The 13681-nt window shown below is 45.1% G+C and overlaps 1 protein-coding gene across 1 annotated transcript in view; it reads right to left on the bottom strand.

Moving 5' to 3' along the window:
- The window catches only part of PLXNC1 (plexin C1), a 70212-nt gene extending 57704 nt beyond the window's left edge, over window positions 1–12508 (bottom strand). Inside the window, exons 1-2 of the mRNA XM_051784029.1 lie at window positions 11464–12508; window positions 1323–1445 (exon numbers count right to left, since the gene is read on the bottom strand). Of these exons, the coding sequence (XP_051639989.1) occupies window positions 1323–1445; window positions 11464–12414 (1074 nt within the window). The 5' untranslated portion in view covers window positions 12415–12508. The remainder of the gene's footprint in view (window positions 1–1322; window positions 1446–11463) is intronic.
- Window positions 12509–13681: the final 1173 nt, after the last annotated feature.

Below are 13681 nucleotides of genomic sequence, written 5' to 3'. Positions count from 1 at the left end.
AATTAAATTATTCACAAGTTCTTTTACTGATCGGTCAATGTTTTAAACACAAGCCTAATTTCAGCTACATCAAAGATTCTAAGATGAATTACTGTGCCCTCATTCAATTCACCTACTGCACTGGTTCTCACACTGGAGAAAGATAAAAAAAAAACAGAACAGAAGTTCCAGAAAATCCATGCCAGACACATTTTGCTCTGAATCTGGCACTGCTTTAGTGCATGAAACATGCCCTCCACCAAGCATGTTCCTTATTGATGCAGAAACTGAATGCTGGAGAGATGCCTATACCCCAAAGTTATGTACTCTTATGAATGGAGAAGAAAGCATTGGCCTTCAGAAAACAAATTAACATCCAGACACTCGCAACGCAAAAAGGAACTTATACAAGTTTCTTTGTGGCTTCTGTAAACACACATCTGTGATAGTATTTCTTTTTCTTACCTCGCCCAGCTCTACCATTTTGCATCACTCTTTGCACAGAATTCAAGGGAACCAGAGACCACAGAAACTTAATTTTGCAAGTTAATAAGCACACCCACATTGCTTTTTCATGACTAAAAAAGGGAGATGTGTTCATGGTCTCCATTGTGTTAAGGAGAGAGAGAACACTTCAATTTCATTTTTCACTATCAAAAGCACAATGAAATCAAATGGGCAAAAACTTTTTCAAGGTCTCTACTATATTCCTCTCCAAATGTCTGCTTAATAAAGACAAAGAATGAGAGTCATCCTTTGCAGTGTAGACAGGAAATCCACATTCTTGCAAAACCCAGAGAAAAATTTAAGCATAAAAGACATTTGACTGGATGGTTGAAATGTTTGATAATGAGATAAGATGACTTTCATTTCCAGGTGATTGATGTAAGTTAGTGTAGGTCAACTACTGAGAAGCTAAGGCAAAATGAATCTTGATATTTCTCTCTAACAGACAGCTATTCACATCAAACAGATAGGCTAACAAACAAATATGCTTCCAAAATCCAACAATATTTAATATTTCAACTGAAAAATCAAAGTAAGGAACGGAAAAAAAAAAGACAAAATAACTGAGAACTCTGCAGTCTATAAATTAATACTGTGGGCATTAGCAGTCTCATGAAATGTTTCCTTGAATTTTAGGCAGGATACATAATTGCTTTTCAAAGTTATCTTGCTCTCCAAGTGACAATACAACAGTTATTCCACAAACAAACAGAAAAGAAATAGAGACTCAGGGGATCATATCTGTTTATAATACAGTGCCTAAACAAGGAACCATTTACCCACCTGAACACAGCAGCAGCTGGTGGAAAAGGGCAGAACTGCCACACTCAGCTTACCTTCAGTAACTGTCCATCATCTGTTCCCAAAAAGAGAACTATTCGATTCAAAACAACTGTGCCATAAACAGCCACTAATCCAGAGTGAATCAAGGTAGGTAATTTCTTGATTGATCGTGCCTCCTGAAAATCAGATACAAGAAAAATGTATCACAAAATCATCCACCTACACTCCAAAACTTTAAGAAAAAGAAGAATCCCTAGAAAGATTTTCAGAGAGCCCAACTTAAGACAATACTTTGGGTAACATTCTCATTCTGACACAATTTCAGAGCAACATATCATTGGAAATGACACATGAAACTTGTTTTTTATACATGGCAACTAGTCACATCTGTGACAAAGATTACATCTACTGAAGCTAAATCACTGACTTCAGTGGGATGCAGACTTGGCCCAGCAGCAGTAAGTTACTTTGCAATAGAATCTCTCTTTTTTGGGACATAATATCCTGGGCTTATTCTGAATTGCCAGTTCTTCTCAATGAAGCCTTCCTTTGTCATCACCTGACTGCACCTACCATGAAGGTTACAGATACACTCCGCAGCCACTTTTATAGGCATGCACATATTCTGCAGAAAGGAGACACTTCAAATAGACTGTGTGTCTGTGCATGTCTGTGTGTGTCAAAAGATATGAAGCTGCGTCCTCCTTTACACTAAAGTAAGTTGAGACTTGAGTATTGCATAAATATAAAAATAATATAAAGCAGTATAAAGTTCACACCAGGGAGAACGTAATGTAGCTGCGTGAACCTTAAAATCAACATGTTACCCTCAATTCTCCATCCAAGCTGGAGGAAGTTAAGTGGCAAACGCGTAAGCAGCTCATGAAAGAAAACATCATGCAGGAAATCCCTGTATCTTATGGAAGGGAAAACCAAACCAAATAACCCCAACTGCAGATGATTGAGGAAGGAAATTTACATGTTGTACTCCCTAGAAGCCCAGGAATCTCCCTAGCAAGTAGTAACTCAGTTTTAAAGTCCTCTAATTCCTTTTAGTCGATCTCTGTGGCAGATACTGCCAAGGGTGTGATCCCACCTGCTCTCCAAATGGGCCCAACCCAAGCTTTACCTCCCCATCCCCTCTATAACATTGTCCAGTGAGCTTTGTTAAGGAAATTACGCGCCTAGAGAATGGACTGTATATCCACCTACCTACCCATTTAAATCTTCATTTGAGTCATTCTCCTCATCACATGAACATGTGGCTGCACAGACACCAGTGCTGCCACAAAGAGTGGCATGCATGGAGAGGGGACAAGGGGTAGGGGACAAGAGCTCAGGTAGGACCGGGTCCTTGGGAACAAGCTGTACATCACTTTACAAAGCCCACAATTTCAGCCTCAAGGACAGATTCCTAAACCTACAAAAACCCACTGAGTGCAAGAATCACTTTAATGCACCAAATAAAGTGCGAGAATGGACCATCAAAACTGACATTTAGAAGAAAGGTGAAGGCATTTCTCAAAATTATGAAGTGAACCCCAACACTAACAGCTGAATTCAAATCTCTTGCATGCTAGGACGTTGGCTTAATCCCAAAAAGTCTTTCCACCAGTTTTTCAAAACTGCAATACTAAGTCAATTAAGATGTTCTTGAGACATCTGAATTATTTTAATTAGCTTGAAAGAAAAGTCACTTGGAGAAAAAAAAGACTTGATTAACTTTCACATACTTGATACACTTTCATAACCCTAACCCTAACACTAACAAACCCTAAACTTAATCCTAACTCTAACCCGGAATCAAAAGGTGTGGAGACAGCAATGTTAGGGCCCTGCCACGATCCTCTTGGAATGCATTTTCCAGCCCTGGGGGCTCTGGGCTCTTTCACTGTCTCAACCTTAACCCTAACCCTAGTAATATACTATTTCTTTTTCATGCAGCAATAAGAAGACAGAGAAACTGTCATACACTGGCACAGAACTTCAGTAAAACCCACTTGGGCATGAGAATCCAGTACCATGGAGGTCTGTGTTAGATATGGGGGGTGGGGCAGGGTGTGATTGCAAGCATTTCAAGGTGGAAAAAGCTAATTCACTCCTTTAATAGATCAGAAGGTAACAAAACTCCAGGACTGGTGCACACAATGAGTCTTCACTCAGGCTAAGGAGTGAGGAAGTGCAGCTTCCAGGCTTTCATTTCCACCAAAATTAGGAATTTTTTTTTCTGCAGTGCACCATGTAGTAGTGCAAGGAAGACAAACTACCCTAGGTTTCTTGCACACTCTGTACAACAAGATCACAGAAAAGAGGAGTACTCACCCAGTTTCTGAAAAGCTTTGCTGTCAGATTTTATTTTGACCCACATACTAGTAAAATAACCAGTGTCATATCAGTGCATTCTCCTCATCTGACTGAAGAACCAATACTGACAAGTGTGGAAGTCTCCTCCCCTCTCTATGCCTGCTAGAGGAAGGGTCAACGTGACATTGAGCTAATATCGATAAGAAGAGGGGGAATTCAGACGGTGGGCAGTCACAACAAAAATTGCCTTCTCTCTTTCGCAACCTATTTCTCCAGTTTGCCTGTTCCCTCCAGGGTGCAGCTGCTGCTTTCACCATTCTGTCACCCCTTTTCCACATTTATTGTGGAATTTATTGTTTTAACAAGCCTTTTTACCTCTTCCACTGTGACTAATGGGGTTACAGCACTGTAGGGTCTTCCCAAGCTGTTTCTTTCACAGCTAAACCCATTCTTAAAAATGCATTTACAGTCTAAACTTCCTTTATACTCATCTCCATGGTCATCTGTTTTTATATCCTGTAACATTTTCGAGTTCCTACAAAACCGAGAAAATCAAAAGAAAAGACAATACTGCCCTATAAGACCCATTTTTTTTAATTGTTCAGTCACATCCTCTGTTCTATTCTACAGTCCCCCAAAATATTCACATGCACAGGTAAGCCTAGAGATCTCACGAATTAACTTACATATTGCTTTTAAGTTCATCTCACCATGCTGTTTGGTTATTGGCATGGAAGGTATTTATACTCATTTTCTATTTTGCATTTAATTTTCAGATTTATCTCCATATGATTTCAGCTGCAGCAACCATATTCACATTTCTACTTGCTGTCTTGATTTCCTCCTGATTATTTTACATTGTGTGCCTCAGAGGAAAGGGCAGCATTTTTAGCTCATGCAGCACTCATCATACTGCAGCTGTCCAAAAAGTAAAAATAAAGGGTTTGAGTATCAGAGTAAAAGAACAGATGCAGCTATACAAAAGGACATGAGGCTTGTAAGTAGCATATAGCAATAGTCAACACTGGAACAATACAAAAGATGTTTTTCCTGGGGGGGTAAAAACTTCTGGAGCATCATCCTTCTTAACTTTACCATCCTTTAACCACCTGCATCAATTTTTACTACATCACAGGATAAAAAACTTAAATATTGGTGCATGCAATAAGCATGCAGGTTTATTCAGGTAAAGAAGTGAGGAGATTAACTGTTCCAAAATTTTATTTCCAGGAGGTTTTCTAATTTGTGCACTGCATAGCAGTCTTAGGTGGACAAACCTGCCCAAGCAAGCAGACTGCAAAAAATCAAGAAGGATGACCAGGAAATCAGAGTCTTCAGAGAGGCTTTGCAGAGGCAAGATCCTGAGGCCCATGATGCAAGGCAGGAGGGACAGTCAGAGGCTATGCTTGAGCAAGATGCTGATGGAGATTCCTGAGATGGGAAAGCTAGAAATCTGTGGCTTCTCACAGCAGCAGAAAGGGTCCTTTTCTGCCCTCAGATCTAAGTTCACAGAATTGGTAAAGTGTCATAATAACCAATGAGGGAGAACAAACTCTGTTAAGGAAGGCTTTGAAACCAACTAAGCTTGAGCAGAGCATTAGCAGAGAGCAAGAGAACAGGGTGGGTGAATGCAGTTGGAGATTCCCTCCTGTGAGGGATGAAGGAACACACTTGCTAAGCAGTCAGTTACAACAGGTTTCCTTTTTTTTTTAGGGCAACCTACCCATCACATTGCAGAGAGACTGCCAGTAATTTTCCATTCCTTGGAACATTACCCATTTTTGCACATCCATGTGGACACCAAAGACACTGGCTAGTGCAGATGAGGACTATGAAGCTCTGTGGGCAAAGTAAATGAGATGGGATCCCAGGCTTTGTTAACCCTATGAGGTCAGTGAAGAGTGATGCTCTTCTGGATTTGCTACTCACAAACAAGGAAGAACTGACTGGAAATATGATAATCAATGGCAGCCTTCACTGTAGTAACTATGAAACAGCTTGGTTCATGATCCTAAGAACTTGAGGAAAGAACAACAGAGTACAGAGCTGGACACCAGGCTTCAGCTTGTTCAGGGAAATGGTCTGTGGGATCCTCTGAGAGGCAGCTTTGAAGGGAAACGGAGCTCAGGAAAGCTAGCAGGTCTTTCAGGACAATCTCCTCCAAGCACAAAACTCAGGAAAACAGGCAGACATATTAGATGGCCTCTAGCTAAGCAGGGAAATCATGATTGAACTACACTGCAGAACAGGATAAAGGAGGTGGAAGCAGGAGCAAGTGACTAAGGAGGAACTGTCTGAACACACAGGTGCTGGGAAAATCCAAGCTCGCCTGATTTTGAAACTGGCAAGGTGTGTTATGGGCAACAAGAAAAACTTCCACCACCACAAGAGCAATAAAGGAATAAACAACGAAAATGCACACCAGCTGCTGAATAGGTGAGGAGATTTACTGACAGTGGATGCAGACATGGTGCTGGACTTCACCAGCAATATCTTGCACTCCTTTGTACATACAGAGTTCAAGGAGGAAAGAAACTAGAAGTACTGAAAGAAGATTAAGCCATGGATCTCTCAAGAAATCTCAGCTTTTAGAAGTTTTGGGAAGACAGATGGGATCTGTAGGAAGATGCTGAGAGACTGTCTGATGAGGCTGAAAGGCTATTCTCTCATATTTCAAAAGTTGTGGAGATCAGGGGAAGTCTCCAACTGAATACATTTAAATACTCTACCCATCTTCAAAAAAGGCAAGAATTACCTAGGGAACTTCACATGATCACTCTCACTTTTTCCCTGAGAAAATCATGGACAAAATCCTATTTGAAACCACTTCTGGACACAAGAAGATGAACAAAGTGACTGGGAAAAGCCAGCATAAATTCACCAAGGATAAATCATGCCTGACCAACCTGAAGCATTTAGAAGACTTGTAGATGTGGTGCTTAGGAACATGGTTTAGTGGTGGACTTGGCAGCGCTGAGTTAATGGTTAGACTCAATGACCTTAAAGGTCTTCTCCAAAACTGGGCTGGTTCAGCCTACAGAAGAGACAATTTCAGAGGGACCAAGGAAACACAGCCAGGCTTTCGATCGAGGTGTATGTAAGATAACAAGAGACAATGACACAGACTGAAACAGCAGAGGTTTCTAGTGGACAGGAGATTAAAAAACAACACTATGAGGACAATCAAGCAGAACAGGTTGTCCAGAGAGGTTGTGCAGTCTCTATCCCTGGAGTCTGAGAGCTGACGAGTCTCCCACGGCTTACTTCCCACACTTAACAAGGATGAACTGAAAACTCATTGAAACCAGACAGAAATACTCACTTCAGAAACATTAACTCTAGAAATCCATCAAACATCAGATGCAATACTAGCAGTCTGTAATACACAGGAGACTGACTTTACTACTGGAAAATTAATTATAGGATCAATTTTGATACAAAATTATATTTAGAAGTTTGTAATTCTTTCCTTAAATAAAAGACCATGAATCACTTTGGGATGAATTACCACACAAATTCACTTGTCATTCTTGCAAATTAATGGCCGTGATTAAACTGACATGACTGTTGACTTCAGGATCTCATTTCAGTAGACCTTTTACCAGCTAAGATTTGTCCTAGGATTTCAAACCATGCTTGTTAAATTAAGGGGAATATACCAACCTTTATATTTATCAACCACTGAAAAATGAAAAAGTTCAAACAGATTGTTACATATGTTCACTTGCATTAAATAGCAGATGAAAACCCAAGCAAAATAGCATATCATTTATAACTGTCACAACTACTTGGCCTTTGCACATCATAAAATAAACACCTTAATATAAACTACGGCAACTTCTCTCTGCCTTAGAGGTATATGCCTAACACCTTGATTTTTTTCCCTCAAAAATTGTAGAATCCTTTTCTTCCCATGCATTTTAACGGCAAAACCAATTTTCAGATTTGTCACTGCCACTGCGGTAACACTCCACATCTCTCCTGTTGATGTTCTCCAATTTGAGAGCCTCTCCTACTCATCTACTTGGCTGTGATCTACAAGATCCTAGGATCTCTGTGAGAGATCTGAAATCCTAGTAGTTCCTGTTCAGCTACAGAACAAGAGAAGAAAAGCCTTTCTTAAAGTTCTACTTGCTGCTACTGCAGCAAATTTGTGACAAATTCTAGCATTCTTCCTCTGTTTGTTAGTACTCAGTCAGGTTTTGGAAAAGAAATGCAGAACGAGATTTGGCAAATTTACGTTTATTAACTAAGGAAATTGTGAAGAAGTGCACTTACGTACATGCAGGTTATGCCAGAGAGTCTGTGAACACATACACCCTGACAGTGCACATAAGTAGATATATTCAAAACTAAGGGACGTGTGGATCAAAGAAAAAAGGCTGAATATAAAACTGCAAAACGCTTTCAGAGTAGTTTCATCTAAAACACCACTTGCCTCTTGCTAGTTAGGGATGATGTCTCTGGGAATCCAGTACTGCATATGTCCAGAATGAAGACATCCAACTAGGACAAACTGCTTTGTGCACGCTACTGCACAAAACAAAAATGGGATTAGCTAGTTCTCATAAACAGCAATTACACAGAATTTGTAGCAATCACATACTTCTCAATAAAGTTGCTAAGCAAGGATCTTAAAAATCACTAATTTTAAATGACAGACTCTAATCCAGCATTAAAACTTAATGCAAAAATGAACTTTGGCCTAAGAGGCAATGAAAGGCTAAAGAGATTACACACCTGCAATGAGTTCCTACAGGATGCAGAGCAATTTGGTTCCAGCCCAGTGAAGTACTCCAGTTCACACTTAACTTTAAATGCATGGGCATGAAGATGATGGAACTATTTATACACCTAATGTTAAATATGTCCTTAAGTGCTTCACTGGGTTAGGGCCAGAAAGCTCAGTACCTTACAGGAATGATTTCAGAGTAGAATATGCAGCAGTAGCATAGCAGGGGAATTTAGGACCACAAATACCCCAGGGCTAAGTCCCTCTTGCAGTGTCCTATTGAGAAACACAGTGTCAACACAGTGCAAATACATGCAGCTGTGTGAGTGTAGACGGGTAAGAGGATGTCTTGCCTAAAGGTAATCAGAATAATTACAGAAATCTGAAGAGTGACAAGATCAGAAGGAAAACAACTGCCACTACTCCCTAATGAATATGTTAACTATATACGGTATTCCTGCAGTGAAAAAAAATCCCTGTATTTTCAATTCCTACATAAACTGACAGTCTGTGTCTGGGATCTGTGTATCCCATCACATCATACCTGAGCTCCAGCATTCAAGTGTTGCCAGCAAAGAAGACTAAGACCTGCAGCATCTGCAATGCGAAAGCCAGACTAATATTCAGCATGGTCCACTCACCACAAGCACCACACAGGTCTTGCACTCCAAGCACTTATAAAGCTGCAACACACTCTTTCGCCCAGGACCAACACTGTCTTTAAAGGACTGGACTCTAAAGCAACACGGTAGTACAATGTACTCATGACAGTCCTGTGCCACGAGGCACTCCTTTCTGCTAGCTGTTGCACACACCTCAACAAGCTGCACACTGACAGATGTGCCACACTCCATCTTCCTGTCAGCTCTGAAGCCCGTGTGCTTCTGAGTCCAAGAAGAGCATATTCCATGTTTGCAGAGACTCCTATAATTGGTGAGAGACAGTGGAAGGATCTGGTCTAAAACAACCCAGAAGCAGCAGCATATGGGCCTGTCATCTCCAAACTTACTCTGCAATAGCCTAGCCTAACCTTCTGTAGTATAAAAATATATTAAAGCTGAACTACATGCATTTATTTCTATGTTTATACACCATAAGCACATATAATTAGCTTACAAAGGAAACTAATTAGCCATTTAATGTTACAGGTCATATTACTTCAGAGGATCCAGATGTCCTGCTACCTCACAAAATATTAAAATACCACTTTTCTTTCAGTGGTATACTGTATTTATTTTGCCAAAATATCATGATTAATAACATCATCATAGTTAGGGATGTCAGGTTAAGTAACCTATCCTTTTAATGACTGATAAACCTGGGATACTTCAGCACTGTACCACATATAATCTAAATTCCCAGGGGGGTGAGCCTTTTAGGACACGAAAGTAACTCTGGAGTCACGGGGGTCTGATCTGAATCAGACCAATCCTGAAACAAGTGGATCGTTGATTTTTCATATTCAAACCCTGAGAGGCAATGGGGACAGGGACTTCCCCTGTGCGCAGAAATACGTGCCTCACCTTACCCGCATTATGTTACTCTATGAACTCCATAAGACTCTTCTGAAATTTCTTGCATGGAGCTTTGTAAAGCATTTATAAAGGATCTACTGCCCAGGGACGTTTCTTTTTCTGTTTTGTTTTGCAGGCTCAGAAAGCACCTCGCAAACAAACTTCACGAGTGATTAGGAACAAACAATACAAACTATAATTCCAACAAGCACATAGGTATTTTGGGATCAGGATGAGACTTAAAATTCATTCGGGAAATTTGCCTTGTGAGAGCACAGACACGGTGCAGTGAGCTATAAGCTAGCACTGGAAAGCAAAGGATTGGCTCCGGCTCCCTAGTCAGTTTCACTATTTACTTCAGCACAGTTGTCTCACCCACGTATGGGGTTCTCATTCACAACTATGTCCTCTAACACTGGCAATAGTCTCGCAACTCAATAGGGTGATGAGCAGACCGAATCACACGTGCCCTCTGGTAATTTGGAAACATCTCAATCATCACAATCCGCTATGAGTTAGATTTGGGAAGCCAAGGAGTGACAGTAAACCTACTGCACTTCTTTCAAGGACTTTCCAACAAACTCCCATCCTAACACAGCAACGATTCAGGGGTTAAGCTGCAAAGTCCCTGGATGGTGGGGGAACTGCAAAAGGCTTTGGGCTTGCTTTATGAAGACTTGCTTGATCCCTTACAGTTCTTCTTGATACTTTTCAGCGTTCCTTTTGCCACAGGTCTGAAAAGACTTCTGAGTGTAACTTAAGAGCATGGACAGGCCTTGCAAAAGCACCTTCTTCACCTGAATTACATTTTTACCTTCTTGAATTTAATTTTTAGTTAACTTCTTTAGTACCGAGACCACCACAAAGCCAGTACCCTTGCCCATCCCACCCTCCCTGTGCCCAGCTCACCCTCAAAAGGAGGAAGGAGTTGAAGAGAGAGTGTTACTGAAATAGCTGACCAGGGGATCTCCGTAGGATACCACTGCCTGTGAAAATGTAACCACTGCAACAACAAGGAGGTATCGCCTATCTCTGTCTGCTGCACATAAGGGTTTGGGGGGTTGTCTGTGAGCCCTCCCAGGTAAGGCCAATCCTGGGAGGCACGGGAAACACCTACCACTGAACAAGCAACCACAGACAACTAGTGAGCAATAGGGATAACAATGCATACAACCCAGTGCACAGGAGTCAATTTGATGGGCCTTTTTTCATTTTTGATGCAGCTGCAAGAACATGAGATATGAATGCACAGAACAAGGCTGTACGGAAAATAAAATGAAGTACGACTAATTCTAGGCAGGAAAGTGCATACTAAGCAACGAGCCTAAGACCCCAGCCTGACTCAGGATGCCCTCAGGTGCTCCCTCAGGCACATCTTTTCCAACAGATAGGTGGGAAGAACACTTCGGGATCTGGTAAGGAAACAGCTTTTTAGTAACGGGAAGAGCTGGAGAAATCACTAGGGCTGACAGAGCCAGGGCTGATGTGCAAAGCCTAATGCAGCTCTGAAGTTCCCCACAAACTTCATGTGCCTTCAGGTCAGGGACACCCCACGAGCCACGCACAGGGACACCAGCCACAACAACAACAGTGTCAACAAGGGCGTGCAGGACGAAAGCTTAGCAAAACGATGTCCAGACTTACACAGCTCTTCCCATTCATATTGAAGTGTGTGGATGCACAGGCTTGCTCCTTCATCTCCTCCATCTCAAAGATGCAGACAGCGGTGGTGTTCCAGGCCTTGGCATTGTGGCTGTGGCGGAAAACACCCACCCACCAGCCCCGCTCACCCTGGCGTACGAGGCTGGAGGAAACAATGAGGCTCCTGCAGCCGCAGTCCAAATAGACGTGCCCTTGCAAAGTAAGGCCACCTTCTGAGGGGCGCAGCTGGCGCAGGACAGCCATGCTGGGTGGTTCCGTGTCATTGCCCGACCTGGCCTTCAACGTGTAGTAGGGAAAGAAGAGGTGATCCCCCCACTGGAGCGCGTCAACGAAGTGTAAAGGCTCCTCCCTGCGCTTGATGATGCCCAGCTCCTCCTTGGACTTCAGGTTGACCATGCTGCGCACCGTGATGACAGTCTCCTTGTCCGACTTGGAGGGCTCGCAGCGCAGGTGGTTCGTGTCAGCGCTAGTTGAGTAGGTGGCCGCCACAGCCAGGTACCAAGCGCCGGCCTGCTGGAAGACGACGCCGGCGGTGGAGCCATCGGGCAGGCAACTGACCACCTCTCTTTCGTTCAAGCGCTGGCGGTAGGACGGCTGTTCCCACACCTGGCAGGCACCGTCCTCCTGGGTCCAGCCGGTCAGCAGGACGCCCACCCCGCCGGCCTCCTCGTAGTACAGCAGCAGGTTGCTGCGCATGCCGGGGGGCTCCCCGCAGCTCTGCCCCGCCGCCGGCACCACGCGGCGCCGGGGCCGCAGCTCGGGCCGCAGTTCGTAGAGGCAGCTGCCGCCCGCCACCAGCACGGCGCCGCCGCTCACCTCGATGTTGTCGATGGGGGCTCCCGGCAGCTCGAAGCTCTGGGGTCCGGTGGCGCCCGCCAGCGCCGCCAGCAGGGGCAGCGCCCAGCTGAGGGCGGGCGGCGGCGCCGCCGCCATGGGCGCGGACTCGGCTCGGCGCCGCGGGGCGCCTCAGGCGGCGGCGGGCGGCGGGCGCTGCTCCGCCATGGTGCGCGGAGGGGCGGGCGCGGTGCCGCCGCTGCCGCCGCCGCCGCTGCTTCTCCTGCGCCGCGGCCGGGCTGCGCGGGCGGGGAGTTCCTCTTTCGGGGCGGGGAGGAGGGGGTGCCTGCACGGGAGAGGTGGGCCGGGCTCCTCCGGGAGGGTTGCCGAGCCACCTCGCCGCCGTGCGCCGCCGTTCCCCCTCCGCCCCCTGGCCCCGCCGGCCCGCCTCGCCGCGGACGGTGGGCGGTGGCGGCTCCGCGGGAGCCCACCTCGGCCGCCGGGCTGGGGAGGACCGGGGGCAGAGGGGGGCGAGACCCACCTCGCCCGGCGGCGCTCAACACCCGGTCCCTCACAGGGACCCCTCCGGGGCAGGGCGGCCGCCGCGCACCCCGCTTCGCTTCGCTCCCGACTCGGCTGAAGTGGCTGTGCCGGCAGCGGGCGGACAGGGAAGCGGAGCGAACAGGGCGAAGGTGCTAAGCGGGGGCAGCCGGTGATGCCGGTCCGCTGGGGGGTGCGGGGTGTGGGCGTAGGGTCAGGCTCTGCTGGGCACCGCAGCGCCCGCTACGAGCTTGAAAACCCGTCTTGTCCCCGTTCAAATGCTCCGCAGAACCGCCCTGCTAAAGAGCACCCCCGTCGCCCAGTCGTCGCTGCCACTAGGAGCAGGAAGGTTGAGGTGTCAGATCTCTGGTTAGAAACCTCATGGTCTTGCCTGAGGTAGAACAAAGACTCTCGGCGCTCCCGAGTCTTGCAGGGCCGACAAAAAGCCCGGCCCTCTCCAGCTGTGATGCTGCGAGCTGGACGCCCATCCAACACGCGCTGGGGACAGGATGGGCCATGTTGAATGGCACAGCCAGTTTACTTCATTTCCCACTGTGTCACTCCTGGTTTAGGCTCAACATAATGTGAAGTATGCGTTGAATGCTCAACTTACGGTAAATTATCATTTTGCTGAATTTTAAATGAAAATTTGGTTTATGAAAGGTAGCAAATATGCGTTTTAATGTTCTCTCTTGGGTGCCTCTGGAAACTCTGGGTGAGGATGGGCATAGGGCCTATTGTGTTACTGAGAAGAGGACGTAATGTTCAATCTAAGAGGCCATCTGACCCTCCATTTACACTGCTTTTATCTTAAAGTAGCTTGATAGCGGGAATAAGTGGAACTGTAAAAACTGGAACTGAAGTAACCTCTGTATGAATCAGTCAA

This window comes from Manacus candei, unplaced genomic scaffold (assembly GCF_025592945.1).
Source record: "Manacus candei isolate 608988 ecotype Guabito, Panama unplaced genomic scaffold, ASM2559294v1 h1tg000018l, whole genome shotgun sequence".
Lineage (NCBI taxonomy): Eukaryota > Metazoa > Chordata > Aves > Passeriformes > Pipridae > Manacus > Manacus candei.
The sequence above is the reverse complement of the archived record's forward strand: the minus strand, read 5'-3'. Positions and strand labels throughout refer to the sequence as shown.